Here is a 14,583-nt window from a genome sequence, read left to right as displayed (position 1 = left end):
GTGTCGAAAGGCTGCGAATCCTCCGCTGGTCAGTGTCCCTGCCCGTGGGCCGCAACGTCAATGTGGGGTGGGCTCTGAACTCTCAAGGGTGAACGTAATCAGTGCTGAAATGGGCTCTTCCCAGGACCATCAAACGGCCTTTTTCTTTATTTTTCTTATATAGGCTTCGAAACGGCCCAGCATTTCTGAGAAGACACCCACAAACCTTGTACTAACGGCCCAAGTTGGATGGAACTGCTTACATTTTCACTGCATTTCCGTGCGCCCCTCTCTCTCAGTCACAACTCACAAATGGCTTCCTGTTCTCTCTCTCAGTCACAACCCACAAACCTTGTACTAGTTCATTTTTAGTTGTAGCCGTCTGCTTGATAGATTTTCAGCAACCTGTTACTAGCAGTAGTGAACTAGTTTTCTTTTGATCAGCACTCTTGCCTTGGTACCTGTTCGAATTTACTTCCACATTTTTCTCAAAAAAAGGTGTTAATCGTTCTAGGGTCAATACGTCACAAGTTGGCTTGTGTGACCTTGACGATTAGTGGAAGACTACCAGCGTGTTTGGTTTAATGGTTTGACTCATACATCGTGGCCTGGCTCCGGACGAAGCGGTCTTGCACTTTCTTACGGAGTAAGCTGATTCCATGTGTTAGTATATTATTAGAACAACGCAGTGACGGACGACATCGTTCCGCGATTCAAACCAAATGATAATGTAGGCTCGGACGTAGGTCCGGATGACTCCAGAAGCAGTCCAACCTGCAAACCAAACACGCCGTAAGAGTGGCATGTCCGGTCAGAATTGAGATATATGCCAAGTTTTGTTGAAGAATTTGAATTGGCTCCTACTTATCCTACTATGGTTATCTACTTGGTTTTTTAATTGGTATCAAAACAAGTTAAAGACTATTCTACTTAACTAATTTTTGATCCGCGAAGGTGACATAGAGTGTAGTGGAAAACCACGGGTATCTCTAGAGCATCATTAGTTCTCGGGTTCGGGAGATTTGCTTGGATTTGGACTATGTGGCCTTAGGTGCTCATATTGGTCATCAACTCATCACCAGATGACCAATATGAGACCAATAGTAAGGCCCAAATGCTTTGTTTCCAAGTCTTGTGATTTGTGAGTTTGAGTAGGTTTCTGTGTTGATACGCTTCCTAAGATCTAGTCAACCCTCGGACCCCTTGTTAGAACTGGGGTTTGTGTGGAACTCATTTTCTTCTAAGGGCAATGCTCAGTTAGGCCATGTTCGTTTGATTCCAAAACCATAGGGATTGAGGTGGATTGGAAGGGATTGGAAAAGATTTTGACTTGTAGGGGATTTAATCCCTCTCAATCCCTATGGATTGGCACAAAACGAACAGGCCTTTAGAGGTGGATTGGGGGAGATTAAATCCTCTCAATCCACTCCAAATCGAACAAAGCCTAAGGTGAAAATCTTCATGTGGATCCTCATTCAAGGGAAAATCAACCACAAGAAGAATCTGGTAGAAATGGTGTGGCCAGTAGTCTGATCTGCGACCTATGTCACCAAACGGATGAAGATACTATAGGTGCCCGGTTGCCTGCTCCTTCTGGTACAGCCTTGGTACTTCTTCGTCTGAAAGGCTTATGGCATCTAGGCCTTGGGAGATTTGTCTACCACCCTCCATTGCTGACCGGCACAGGAACTATTTCATTCACCTTTGATGTTGGCTTCTTTGGAAGCACTGGCATGAATTTGTGTTCAAGGCGCGACCCCATCCATCCATAACCTTCGACGCCAATGTACGGAGGAAGCTTGGCTTTGGAAACCTAGGATTAAGGGCCACGTCAGCGAGGCTGACATATGGTGCATCTCCTTCAATAATCTGTAACATGTATCGTGTTGTGTTTCCTTTCTTTGTTTTCCATGTGTTGCTGTCTTGTGCTAGCAGTTGTTTGTAATTTGTTATGTTGGATTTTTTGCCTCGTTCCTCTCTAAAAACGAGGTTGTTAGGTTGTTGCGACATGGCTTCGTCATGCCAGATTCAATGAAATTCAGGTAGGGATGCTCTCCTTCTCACCATTTGTCGATGCAACTCCAAACCTTTCGCCTCGTTTGCCAGCCGACCCAAGCAAAAGCGTGCATTTTGCAACGGACATAGCTGGCACCAAACACCCAAGCCCAAATCCCCGTCGCTTCCAATTCTTTCCGCAGTTGTAGCCTTCTAGCAGTTCCTCGTTGTGACTTGTGAGGACATAGTAGCAGTCCAAACCCACAGTTCTTTCGAGCAAGGATTCCCTGTGGTTCTACTCCAGCGTCTTCCTCCGGCCGTCCTCAGCACTAGCCTGCAGAGCGATTGCGCAGAAGAGCCGCAAGATTCGGCAGAAACCAACAAGACGACCAGCGGTCGCCCTTGCCAGGCTCCCAAATGCGTCGAGGAGGCAGAGGCGCGGATCATTGTGGTTAATGCAGTTCGCCTTTCAGGTATGATCACTCGAGGCTCAGATAAAGACAACCGACTCATTTGACATAATGCCATCCTGTAAAAGTATGTGCCCGTGTTCTATGGATTAAGGCTTTCTGTGTACACTTGTTTTGCGTCTGCAATCTGAGAAACTCTATGGGTAATCGACCCGAGCTATCACTAACAGAGGATTTACAGGTATACCATGTGGAGTCAGAGAGCAGATACTATACAGGCTTACGGCTCTCTGTAAATGATCAGGCTATACACGAAGTGAATGGGGGGGCTAAGTATCTCTGCAGTGTTCCATACGATCTCTGACTGTGTTGGGTTCTCACTCCTTGCTGGGCACTGCCTCCGGAAGCTTGAATGTTGGAGGCTTGTCGGCGCCTTTCCGTGAGTACTCCCGCCACCTCCTTGCTGCAGCCGCGGCTCGCTTTGCTCTCTCCTTCACCTCCTCTTCTGTTCATTGGGTTAGCAGGAACGTTGACAAACAGGCTTTTTTATGTGAAGAACAGGAAGCATGGGTGACTTTTGAAGACTGATGTGCCAGTTTTACCGTTCTTCTCGTATCTTGTTGGTGCCCCCCAGATGTCACTCCATGAGCCACCCTTTCTGGAATCATCTTGGCTCATCCGCCTTCTGACCTTCTCCTGCAAGATGCAGACTAGTTTATAAGAAATTCAGGGAGTTCTTATGTCAAAAAAAAAAAAAAAAACTGTGTCACAATGTTATTCCTTCTTGTGTGTCTAATGAAGGTCTATCAAGCAGAAAATTGTACCAGGACTTTGGCTTGTCTTTTCTCCCAGCGTGAACTTGCCTGAGAAGGCACAAAACACATTGGTCATTACAAGATGTTAGAAAGCCGTGGCTGATTTGACTTAAGCAGAAGTGTTATGATATTAACTAGCATATCAACTTCAGGAAGTAATTGCATTAGCAAGACAACAGCTGTTGCAGAAAAGAGGGTGACCCCGTTTCAATGGGATAAGGTTAGTATATGCAAAGAAAATATATTACCATCCGAAACACATCAATTGAGCCTCCCATCCCAGCAAGCATTAATCCAACCTGTTAAAATTGAAAAGGTTTCATATGCTAGTACAAGCAGGTAGGATAACATCTATTGCTGGTTTGAATGTACAAGGTTGGTTCTGTTGTTAACTGGCTGAAGTCAGAATTAGAAACTCAGGAACATGGCCATGCCATCGAAATTATCAGAAAACATGGTCGTACATTTACTCTCTCCACTCTGCGCATTTCATCCTCAAGGAGCGACAGTTGCGCAGCTGAAGTCCAGTGAATGCAGTCAACTGGGCTGGACAAAAAAAAAACGGAAGTTTGTTTTTTTTGTCAGAACAGGTAGTCAAAACACAGGGCTTGTAACCAAAAGAAATACCTGTTTGGCCCACTTTATACCGAATTTTCGGTAGGGATGCTTGGATCATGGATAGATTAACGAACAAAAACAAAAAGGAATTAAAGATTTTCCCCCCAATTCTCACCAACTATCAATAGCTTCTTGAATCAGTTCTGTGCTGCCTGATTGGTCATAAACTCTTGCCCGCCCGAAATCTTCCTCGATTTCGAAGACCTTAGAACACACGTTAGCACAGTTCTTGCATCCTGCAGAGAGATGTGAATAGAACATAATTAAGATCATTGAATTGAATCCAAATAAAGTTTCTGTTAGGGCAAAGCCATCAATACCTATGCAGCTGAACTCATCAACAAACACGTGATCCCGGGGTGCGCTGCCATCCAAGAAAGGATTGGTTGCCGTCGCGGCATACCCATGTATCTCATCATACACTGCTCGCTGGATGGGATCGGTAAGCACCTGCTTTCACTTGCTCAGGTTAGCTCCACGCATGATTGCAATATAGCTCCATAAAGCACGTTTAGAGAACGGCAGGATTTTATTATCTCCTAGGACAGTACCGTGTAAACTTCATTGATGAACATGCAGAAATTTGTCACGTCAGGGTCATTCCCACTGAGATCAGGATGGCACGATTTCATGCAGTTGTAGTATGCTTTCTTGATCTGCTTCGGCGTTGCATCTGGCATCTGCAAACACGTGAGAATTAAATTCTAAGTGCTCTACAGTAGCTTCAGGGTTGCAACGAACAGACCAACTGCGTAGTTATGTTTCTCTTCTGCCTAACCATTTCGAAATTGCTGCCACGAAGATATATTTTCAAACTCAGACGAAAAAAAAAGCACTACTTATTTCTCACTACAGCTCAAAGGAACGGGTTTAACGCAAAAAAAAAGTAAAGTGCAAAAAAAAAAAAGAATGCTTTCGAAATGAAGCACCTACAACGCCAAGAACAGCGTAATAATCTTCAGCGATTCCCCCCTCCGAGCTGCGGGACTCTGCCGCCACCGCTTTCACCCTCAGGTTCGTTCTTCCCCACGTCCTCCGACGCCAGTCGTGCTCTCCCCTTCCGGCCCCAGCCAACCCTGTGATGACGTAGCGTTGTGGGCTACCGGAGCACGAGACTGGCGTTGAGGCCGCATGGAACTTGGTGACGCTGTCCGCGAGCAGCGGCGGGGAAAGGAGAGGAGCCATCGGATGAGACGGGAGCGTGTATTTGGTCCGGCTTCGGCTTGAGAGTGGGAAGGGGAGGTGGGGGAGGAGAAGGCGGCGTTGTCGTGTGGATCCGGTGGTGGTGGGTTCGCTCCTGCTCTGTTTTCCTGTCGGTTTTCTTGGCGCCCGGTGGTTGTTTGATTTTTCTCCGCCACTCCTCTCCCGCGATTTTTCTCTGCCGTTTGGCAATATCCACCTCGCGGATAATCGTATTTCGCGTTTGCCTCCTTCAACTTTGTTCGGAATGATTCAACAGCGACATGTCCCACTAAACGTTCAAGAATGTCTAGATTCTTAAGGACGTACTAGGGCCCTGTCTGAATCCCTGCAATTACATTTAGCTGTTAAAAATAGCTAAGGATCTGTTTGAATCCATGACTAATAAATAAGTTCAACTATAGTTTATCTATGGTTGAGCTGATAATTAGATATTAGCTGTGTTTTTTCCCTAGCTAATAGTAAATCGGATGGATCCCAACAAAGCCTAGATGGCTAGATCTTAATGGGATGTTAGGATACTACTACTACTAGGATCAGTGTGTACTAGATCTCTGCAAGTCTCTTCGCAGGTAGTCAAACAGACTTGCAGAGGTTTATATGCTTGTTCTAAGAAAAAACAAAAAAATTGTCGATGTGTTGTGCCAAAAAAAAAAAGAGAGAACATGGTCATGGATCAGGACCATGTTACGGAGAGAGAAATGACTTAGAGGTATAATTAAACTGAAAAGTGACATATAGACCCAATAGACTGTAATTCGCACTGTTGATAACACAAGCACTCAACTGAACAATTGGTGGTTTCAAGACTTCTCTATCTATTTTTAGTCTATATCGCTTTATTTTGAGGCCAACGTTTTTATTGGGCCATTTCTATTGTGATGGAACATATAGAATGAAAATTGACTAACATCTAGCATTTGTCAGTCACATGTAGGGCTAGTTTGGGAACTCCATTTTTATGTGATTTTTATTTTTCTAAGAAAAAAATAGTTTATTTTTTTCTTAAAAAATAGAAATCACTTGAGAAAATAAAGTTTTCAAACTAGCCCGTATATGGATGGAAATGCCTTGACAAAAAAGAAAAGAAAAAATATGGTAAGATTGGACATGGAAGATGTCATATGCAATATGCATGTTTTATTTTAAAGGGGGAGGTCAATTTATTGGTGGTATGGCATCCCCGGTGCGTCTACTTTTGTATTTTATGACTTTATATGTTCCAGAGGGAGAACCACAATTGCCATGTAAAAAATCCTTGGATGGGCATATGGGTCCTCATACTTTTGCCACATGTTGTACACACCACACACAAACAACTAAAACATTTTTGTCTTCAACCAGAAAGAAAGTTCATTTCTATTCTTTCTCAGGACAGATATAGGTGTACATTTGTATTGTACCTAATAGGCCGGTCCAAAGCACACAATTTTTGGCACGGCACAGATCTAACACGGCCCAACCTAATTGTGGGTCTGGGCTAGCACAACCCAATATGTGGGCCGTGCCAGGGCCTCAAGTCAAGCCCATGGGCCGGCCTGGCACGACCCATTTAACTAAGGCCCATCGAGGCCAACTAAATATAGACTTAGTATTTATCTAAGGCTCGTTAAAGCCTACATAACCAGCATAATTTGGAGAATCTAGAGCTTCAATAGGCCTTCGGAGAACCAATACCTAGATGGAGATAATAAATAGTGATGATGATCATTGTATATGTATTCTGTATGACTGTATATTATATAGTTAAACACTGAACAGAGAACTGAATATTATTTCTAAGCTAGTTGTAATATTTTTTTCTTTCTGACCAAAGGTTTTTAATATGCATCCATAAAACATCTTAGTTTTATTTTGGTCATATATATTATATACTTTTTGTTCTTGTATTACTGTTGTATGTATATGGACCGGTTTGGCACATTTAGGCATTTTGGACTATTTGGGCCGGCGTGGCACACATAACTAATTGTGGGCCGTGCCGTGGGCCGATGACAGGGCACGACCCATAATTAGATATGTGCTTTTGTGTGCCGTGCCTTTGTGGACCGTGCTTTTGTGGGCCTGTGCCGTGCCGGGCCAGGCCGGCCCACATGATTCATTTTGCTCTCAATCTATATGGATTGGGTAGGATTGAGTACATTTCAATCCCAAACAAGTCAAAATCTTTCATAATTTTTTCAGTCACATCCAATTCACATGTGATAGAAATAACCGAACAAGCTCATGATGGATAAGAGGGAGTAGCCGTAGATAAAACGACAGTCGACATGTCTATTTCTTGCATCAGGTAGAGATTGATGCAGTGAGCACTAATACAAAACATTTCGAGGAAACCAGTCGAGTATGTCTAGTAAGAGGTTTTGTGCTACACAACTTTCTGTCATGAAGTTTAATTAGAAAACAAATAAAAAATTAGGCTCCAATAGACTGCATAAACTATTTTCATTTTTCCCGCTCTTCAAAATTACCCTTTTGTTTATTGAAGTAATGGAATTATTTGACATGAAATAACAAGCCTCCAGGTATCCTACTGGTTTATGCCCAATTGGCTTCCATCACCGAAACGACGGTTAAGATCAACTGCGCCAGTAGGCAATGGCTACCTACTTATTTCAGCTTATATTATATGAACTCTCGAAAATACTCCATTATCTTAGTACCAAGGTGAAAAGGTTAAATAGATGTCGGCCATGGATTCTTCCCTCCAAGCGCTTTTTCCTATCTAGATGGACCGGGAAACTAGAAAACCACTCTACCATAAGGTAAACTAGAAAAAGAAGCGGAAATAGAGAAACAACTAGGTTAAAGACAGTAAGACACTGACTATCCTATAATTGCTAACGTTTCACTTCACGCTGAACGGAATTGGCTTCAGTTTGTCTGGTGGTGGTAGTGCCGAATCAGCTGAGCACTTTCGCCTTCCTAGGTCCTAGAATGACATTTGATGCCATCATGCTTCCTCCAGTGTAGATGGACCATCCATTCCTTCCGGTGAACCAGAACCATCCTCCTACGATGCATCAGCAAGTGCTTTGAGCATGTTTAAGACCTCGTTAGTGTCATCCAAATAGTATATGGCCTTGCTTGGTTTCTGCCCGACCGTGCAGGCATACATCGAGGTTTGGGGATCAACCATGCTCCTCCTCATACAGTCAACAATCTGTTCAAACATATCCTCATCCGATCTATCATCACCAATGCACAAAACGAAATCTGATTGCGTTCCCTTCTCCATGAGAGTTGAGAGTATCTTCTCGGCAACAAAACCTTTGCTAACAACCTGCAAGCAAAGAAAAGCAGGGAGCTAAACTCGGGGTAACAAGTGACTAAATTTCTGCTGACAATAGAAAAATCAATTTCAACACAAAATCAGACTAAGGACTTTGATGGTTTCATAGCAAACATAACTTAGTTTTACAGATTTTAAGCACATGCCAATTCAAATTTATCTTCCTCCTGCCATGATAACAAGTCATGGGAGATGAATGATAGTACTATGGTCTAAATGACATAATTCATAGTAAATTAACTCGACTTAGTGTCAGGTAAAGAGAAGAAACGCTTAGGGGTAGTTTGGCAACTCCATTTTCCTAAGAGATTCTCATTTTTCGAAAAGAAAATAAACTAATTTTTCTTAGGAAAATGGAAATCCCTTGGAAAAATTGAGTTGCCAAACTAACGGTAATAGGTATACTATTTTGCACATGGTGTGGGGAACGTGAACATCCACACGTAAGTGTCAATTTTACCCATGCAGAGTACATGATGTTGTTTTGGAGAAATTCAATACCTGAGGCTTAACCTCTACAATATGTTGGCCACTCTTTACAGAGACTGGCTCATTGATCAAGACACTTTCCAAATGATCTAGCAATTCTTTTGCTTGTGAAGGTCCAAAACGAGGGCCAGCATCTTGGTGATGCCAGACCAAAGCACTCTCTTTGGTTTCAATATATGATCCATCTGTTGCCTCTGTGTACAATTTCATTATCGGCTCAGCCATATACATCCATCTAAAATCTGATATATGATGTTGTATTTGCCATTGTTCCTCTCTGGTCCACCTGCAGACATAAGAAACTGTTGAGATATGTCCGAAAGTTACTAAGAAATCTGAAATACCAATGTTTAACATCACTTCAACCTCACAAATATTCAAAAGAATTCATACACAACCATCAAAGAACAAAGAAGTTTAAAAGTTTGTTCAATTGTTCACAAGCAAGCACTTTCCAAATGCAAGTTGCAGAGTTTTTGGAAATGTTAATCCATTTACAGCCTACTTTATCACCCAGATGAGAATAATTAATCTGTATATATTGCAGTAGCCCAGCTATCGATCAAACCTTTTAATGTGATGTGTGCCCATTCCTGATTGAGCAATAAACACATTACCACTAAAATAATCACAGCAAATCACAGGACAGATATTTCGTTATATTGAACTATCATAGTATTGTGCAGATGCAGAGATAAAGTATTGATGCATGGGGTTGATACATAAACATTTCGTTGATGATCATATTCATACATCATCCCTAAACATATTACTATCCATAGCTACCAGCCAAATAATAATTAGGGGGTGTTTGGTTTCTAGGGACTAATGTTTAGTCCCTTCATTTTATTCCTTTTTAGTGTATAAATTGATAAATATAGAAACTAAAATAAAGTTTTAGTTTCTATATTTGGTAATTTTGGAACTAAAATGGAATAAAATCTAGGGACTAAACATTAGTCCCTAGAAACCAAACATCCCCTTAGTCTTTGATACTTACTATCAGTCCTAAACATATAACTATTCTGAGCAGGCTGCCTTTCTGAAGCATTTACATATCTGATGTGTGATTGTCACTAAATTGTGTGATTGCCACTATCCTTGTAGTTTTTAAAATAGGAATGACACATTGCCAACATGACAATATTATAGTAGGTACTACGGTTACACTGCATTAGAATGCATCAAAGGCATGGCAGCTACCAGAATCATACAGATAAAATGCAAAGCATATATCTTGTCTTTCTAGCACTTTTAGGTAATGTTCTGGTGATGTTTTGGACAAATCTGACATGACAACATGTTCACAAAATCAATGTTGAGCTTGCGCCATCTTAATCATGAATGAGCTAGCTGTTCATGTAAAAATCTTTGCCTGATCTTCTCATCAAAAGAATAAGTTAGGATACAGAAATTGTAATAGTGGAATGTTGTATTTCGTTGTGCTTAAGTAACCAAATTCGAGTTTCACCCACTATGGGGGGAAATCTGAAGTTTTGTGACATATTGATCACAAAAAAGGAAAATTGTTTCTTTACTTTCTTTTGAGAGAGTCAAGTCAGGAAACAAAGCGTCCTCTCGACGTCTGATATTAAACTTCAATATAATTTTTGCATTCATTTATATTAGCAGTTCCAACTTGCAAGATGAATATCAGTTGCATCATAAATTTATAAGGCAAAGAGGCAATGAAAGACACTAAAGAACTGTAATAAACTAAATAGTCAAGAAATCAATGGAAAGATTCATACCTCATAAAGTAGCCATGTTCAGCAGCAATGCCAAGCTTTGGGCAAGGGTAAAACCATTTTTCAAGGCTATCCCTTGCTCTTCCACTTACAATAAAAACAACATTATTTTTATCAGAACACAGGGTATTCATCATGTTAACAACAGTTTCACTTGGAGTCTTGTCTATTGTAGTTTGTGGTACTAGGGTTCCATCATAGTCTAGTAGTATGATCCTGCTCTTTGACTTCTTGTAATCCGCAACAATAGAATCTACGGTAAGCTTTTTGAAATTGCGGTCAAGTGCAACCACTCTAAATCCAAATCCTAGTCCAATACCCCAACATTTTCTCCTAAAATGGTCCCTACAGCTTCTCTCGAAATCTTGAATATAGCTCTTAGACCAATAGGCAACGTCGTGTGAGCAGATATACCGATAGTGCTTCTCATGTCGCAGTTGCTTCTCAGTATCTGATAAAGCGATGGACTCATTCATCGCCTCTGCTGTTGACTCAATGTTCCACGGGTTTATCCGAATTGCCCCACTCAACGACGGTGAGCAGCCAATGAATTCTGACAAAACTAGCATGCTTTTCCCCCTGGGTTTATCATCCGTAGAACCCTCCAAACTTGTAATTCCCTGCCTACACACAATGTATTCATATGGTGTAAGGTTCATTCCATCCCTAACTGCAGTGACAACGACACACTCTGCAATTGTGTAATAAGCCATCCTCTCAACACTTGAGAGTGTCCTCTTGACAAGCACGACAGGGCTATAACCAGATCGTCCAAACTGCTCATTGATCCTCTTGCAATTGTCTTCAATCTCAGTCTGGAGCCCCTCTAGATCTTTCCCGCCGCCACCTTTTGGGTTTACAATCTGCACCAACACTGCTCGGCCCTGCCATTTTGGATGCGACTTTAGCATATGTTCGTATGCACGAATCTTCAGATCAATGCCCTTAAAAATGTCCATATCATCCATACCCAGCAAGACAGTCTTGTGATTGAATTTGTTACGGAGCTCAGTGACCAGCCGCTCTAGATCAGGTTGCTGGAGCAGCGAATGCAGGTGCACCATGTTAACCCCAACATGCATGATCTTTATCCCCACCGTGCGCCCATAGTAATCGAGCCCAATGTACCCTCTCTTGGATTGGTACTCAAGCCCGAGCATGCGGCTGCAGCAGGACAGGAAATGCCGGGCGTAATCGAACGTGTGGAAGCCAATCAGATCGCAGTTCAGCAGCGATTTGAGTATCTCATCACAAACGGGGAGAGAACGGTAGAGCTCGGACGAAGGGAAGGGGCTGTGGAGGAAGAAGCCGATGCGGAGGCGGTTGAATCGACGGCGCAGGAAGGACGGGAAGGCTAGGAGGTGGTAGTCGTGGATCCAGACGTAGTCGTCCTCCGGGTTGAGGACCTCGATGACGCGCTGGGAGAAGAGCTTGTTGGCGAGGACGTAGGCCTCCCAGTGGGAGCGGTCGAAGCGTCCGCCGTGGTCTAGGGAGAATGGGAGCATGTAGTGGAAGAGCGGCCAGAGCGTCTGTTTACAGAAGCCGTGGTAGAACCGGTCGGAGAGGTCCTTGGGGAGGAAGGCCGGGACGCAGCGGAACCGCTCGAGGAGGGCCTGCGCGACGTCGTCCTGCTCGGCGGCCGGCACGTCGGCGCGGAGGGAGCCCACGTAGAGGACCTCCATGTCTTCGGGGAGGCCGTCGCGGAGGTGGAAGAGGAGCGAGTCCTCGTCCCAGGAGAACTTCCACCCGCGGCCGTCGGGCCGGCGCTCGCCGCGCACGGGGAGCGTGTTGGCGACAATGATGAGGCGGTTGTTGGCATGCGACGACTGCACGTCGGAGGTGGCGCTGCCCGCTTCCTCCTCGTCGAGCTCCACGAGCGTTCCGGGTGTCGTCATCGTCCGTTGCGGCGGCCTCGCCCGCGGCGGACGGCCCCCGCCTTCGTCGCCGCCGCCGCCGTAGTCGAGGGCGGAGAGGTTGCCATTGGCGAGATCGATCAGATTGGTGTAGGATCGCGAGAACATGGCGGGCGATCGGACGAAACGATTGATCCCTCGGTTGTACCTCGATTGGTTGCTCGATTGATCGGTTTATCGCGAGAGGGGCCGAAAGATGTGCGTGGCCAATACACGCCGAGTCACCAATCCACCAGCACAAGGTGCGGCGCGGCGCGGCGTGGGGCCGAAAGATGTGCATGGCGTGGGGGTATGTTGGATTTGGAATGCGGCACCAGCACCACCCGCACTGCCTGCCACGTGTTGGCGCCACGATAGACGCGCTACGCCCACCGGGATACGGGAGTACGGGCCTGTTTGGTTCGGCTTTTTCTGACCAGCTTTTCTGAAAATCTAGCTGTGGGGAGAATTTGGCTGTGAGGAGAATCTAAGTATCATTACGATTACGTGTGAAGGGAGATAAAGTTGTTCATAGGGCTCAGGATCTAGAAAGTAACGAATTCTTACTATTACAACGACTCAACCGATTATGTGTTTATGTTAATTTTAGATGATTTTTGCCGCAACAAATTTTATAGAAGCTGGCTGAAAAGCTGAGCGTTTGGCAGTTCGCAGTAGCTTTTGGTGGCCAGAAGCTGCTAGAAGCCGAAACAAACAGGCCCTACGGGAGGCAAGAAACCGCTGCACTCGTCACGTCACGTTGCCCTCGTCGCTGCCGCTATTGACGCTCACGGGGATCCTTGAGCCCAGTCTGTGCCGGGTGCTACGGCTATTTGGCACTAGGCGCCGGTCACATCTATGAATGCCATTTTTTCCAAACACCATCAGCTAATAAAGTATCTAACTGTTACCTACCTCACAGCTAATAATTAGTTCATCAGCTGGCTCAACCCAACTAATAATTTATTAGCTGACTAACTATTAACTCTAGAGGTTTTAAATTGGACCTCAAACACCCTCCTAAATATAAACTAATTGTACCATGCTTTCAATGACACTGAAGGCTAACACCTATGAATTTTTGACCAAGAACTGGTCTCCACCATAGATCCAAGAATATGATCTATGACAAGAAAACATATGTGTAGTGAGGTGTATGAGCCTCTGGTTGAAGATAAATGGTCACACAACCCCCATTTTTGTCGAAAATAGCCATGAATAACCATTTTCAATAATACCGAAGGCTAACACATTCGGATTTTTGCCCAAGAAATGGTCTCCACCAGAAATCCAAGAATCTGATCTACGGAAAGGAAACATATGTGGGTGAGGTGTATGAGCCTCTGGTCGATGATCAATGGCCACAGAACCTCTATTTTGTCGAAAATAGCCATGAACGACCATTTTCAATAATACCGAAGGCTAACACGTACGGATTTTTGACCAAGAAATGGTCTCCACCAGAAATCCAAGAATGTGATCTACAGCAAGTAAACATATGTGGGTGAGGTGTACGAGCCTCTGGTCGATGATCAATGGCCACACAAGCCCCATTTTGTCGAAAATAGCCATGGACGACCATTTTCAATAATACCGAAGGCTAACACATACGAATTTTGGAACAAGAAACGGTCTCCACCAGAAATCCAAGAATGTGATCTATGGCAAGGAAACATATGTGGGGTGAGGTGTACGAGCCTCTGTTTGATGATAAATGGCCACACAACCCCCATTTTTGATGAAAATAGCCATGAACGACCATTTTCAATAATACCGAAGGCTAACACCTACGGATTTTTGACCAACAAATGGTCTCCACCAGAAATCCAAGAATGTGGTCTATTTCAAGGAAACATATGTGGGGTGAGGTGTATGAGCCTTTGGTCGATGATCAATGGCCACACAACCCCCATTTTTGTCGAAAATAGATATGAACAACCATTTTCAATAATACCTAAGGCTAACACCTACGGATTTTTGACCAAGAAATGGTCACCACCAGAAATCCAAGAATGTGATCTATGGCAAGGAAACATATGTGGGGTGAGGTGTACGAGCCTCTGGTCGATGATCAATGGCCACACAACCCCATTTTTGTCGAAAATAGCCATAAATGACCATTTTCAATAATACCGAAGGCTAACA

At 43.8% G+C, this 14,583-nt stretch overlaps 2 protein-coding genes across 2 annotated transcripts; both read right to left on the bottom strand.

The window, feature by feature from the left end:
* Positions 1–2,489: 2,489 nt before the first annotated feature.
* LOC100193395 (DNAJ heat shock N-terminal domain-containing protein) lies at positions 2,490–5,085 on the bottom strand. The gene is made up of 9 exons (NM_001138520.1): positions 4,751–5,085; positions 4,369–4,497; positions 4,138–4,267; positions 3,933–4,053; positions 3,664–3,745; positions 3,448–3,498; positions 3,209–3,247; positions 2,987–3,080; positions 2,490–2,889 (listed from the first exon to the last, which is right to left on the bottom strand). Exons 1-9 carry the CDS (start codon positions 5,000–5,002, stop codon positions 2,762–2,764), a joined length of 1,026 nt encoding a protein of 341 aa, NP_001131992.1. The 5' UTR covers positions 5,003–5,085; the 3' UTR covers positions 2,490–2,761.
* Positions 5,086–7,593: 2,508 nt separating this feature from the next.
* Positions 7,594–12,720, bottom strand: LOC109942025 (probable alpha,alpha-trehalose-phosphate synthase [UDP-forming] 7). Its single transcript, XM_020543404.2, has 3 exons — positions 10,550–12,720; positions 8,811–9,084; positions 7,594–8,300 (listed from the first exon to the last, which is right to left on the bottom strand). The coding sequence occupies exons 1-3, from the start codon at positions 12,565–12,567 to the stop codon at positions 8,031–8,033; spliced, it is 2,562 nt and encodes an 853-aa protein (XP_020398993.1). The 5' UTR covers positions 12,568–12,720; the 3' UTR covers positions 7,594–8,030.
* Between the last annotated feature and the right edge of the window lie 1,863 nt (positions 12,721–14,583).

The sequence above is a fragment of the Zea mays genome, chromosome 8 (assembly GCF_902167145.1).
Source record: "Zea mays cultivar B73 chromosome 8, Zm-B73-REFERENCE-NAM-5.0, whole genome shotgun sequence".
Lineage (NCBI taxonomy): Eukaryota > Viridiplantae > Streptophyta > Magnoliopsida > Poales > Poaceae > Zea > Zea mays.
The sequence above is the reverse complement of the archived record's forward strand: the minus strand, read 5'-3'. Positions and strand labels throughout refer to the sequence as shown.

Coding starts and splice junctions, on each gene's coding strand:
- LOC100193395 (NM_001138520.1), bottom strand. CDS start 5,002: ATGGCTCCTCTCCTTTCCCCGCCGCTGCTCGCGGACAGCGTCACCAAG. Junction 4,498..4,750: donor ATTACGCTGTTCTTGGCGTT/GTAGGTGCTTCA, acceptor ACGTGTTTGCAG/ATGCCAGATGCAACGCCGAA. Junction 2,890..2,986: donor AACAAGATACGAGAAGAACG/GTAAAACTGGCA, acceptor CCCAATGAACAG/AAGAGGAGGTGAAGGAGAGA.
- LOC109942025 (XM_020543404.2), bottom strand. CDS start 12,567: ATGTTCTCGCGATCCTACACCAATCTGATCGATCTCGCCAATGGCAAC. Junction 9,085..10,549: donor GAACATGGCTACTTTATGAG/GTATGAATCTTT, acceptor TTATGTCTGCAG/GTGGACCAGAGAGGAACAAT. Junction 8,301..8,810: donor TTGTAGAGGTTAAGCCTCAG/GTATTGAATTTC, acceptor CTTTGCTTGCAG/GTTGTTAGCAAAGGTTTTGT.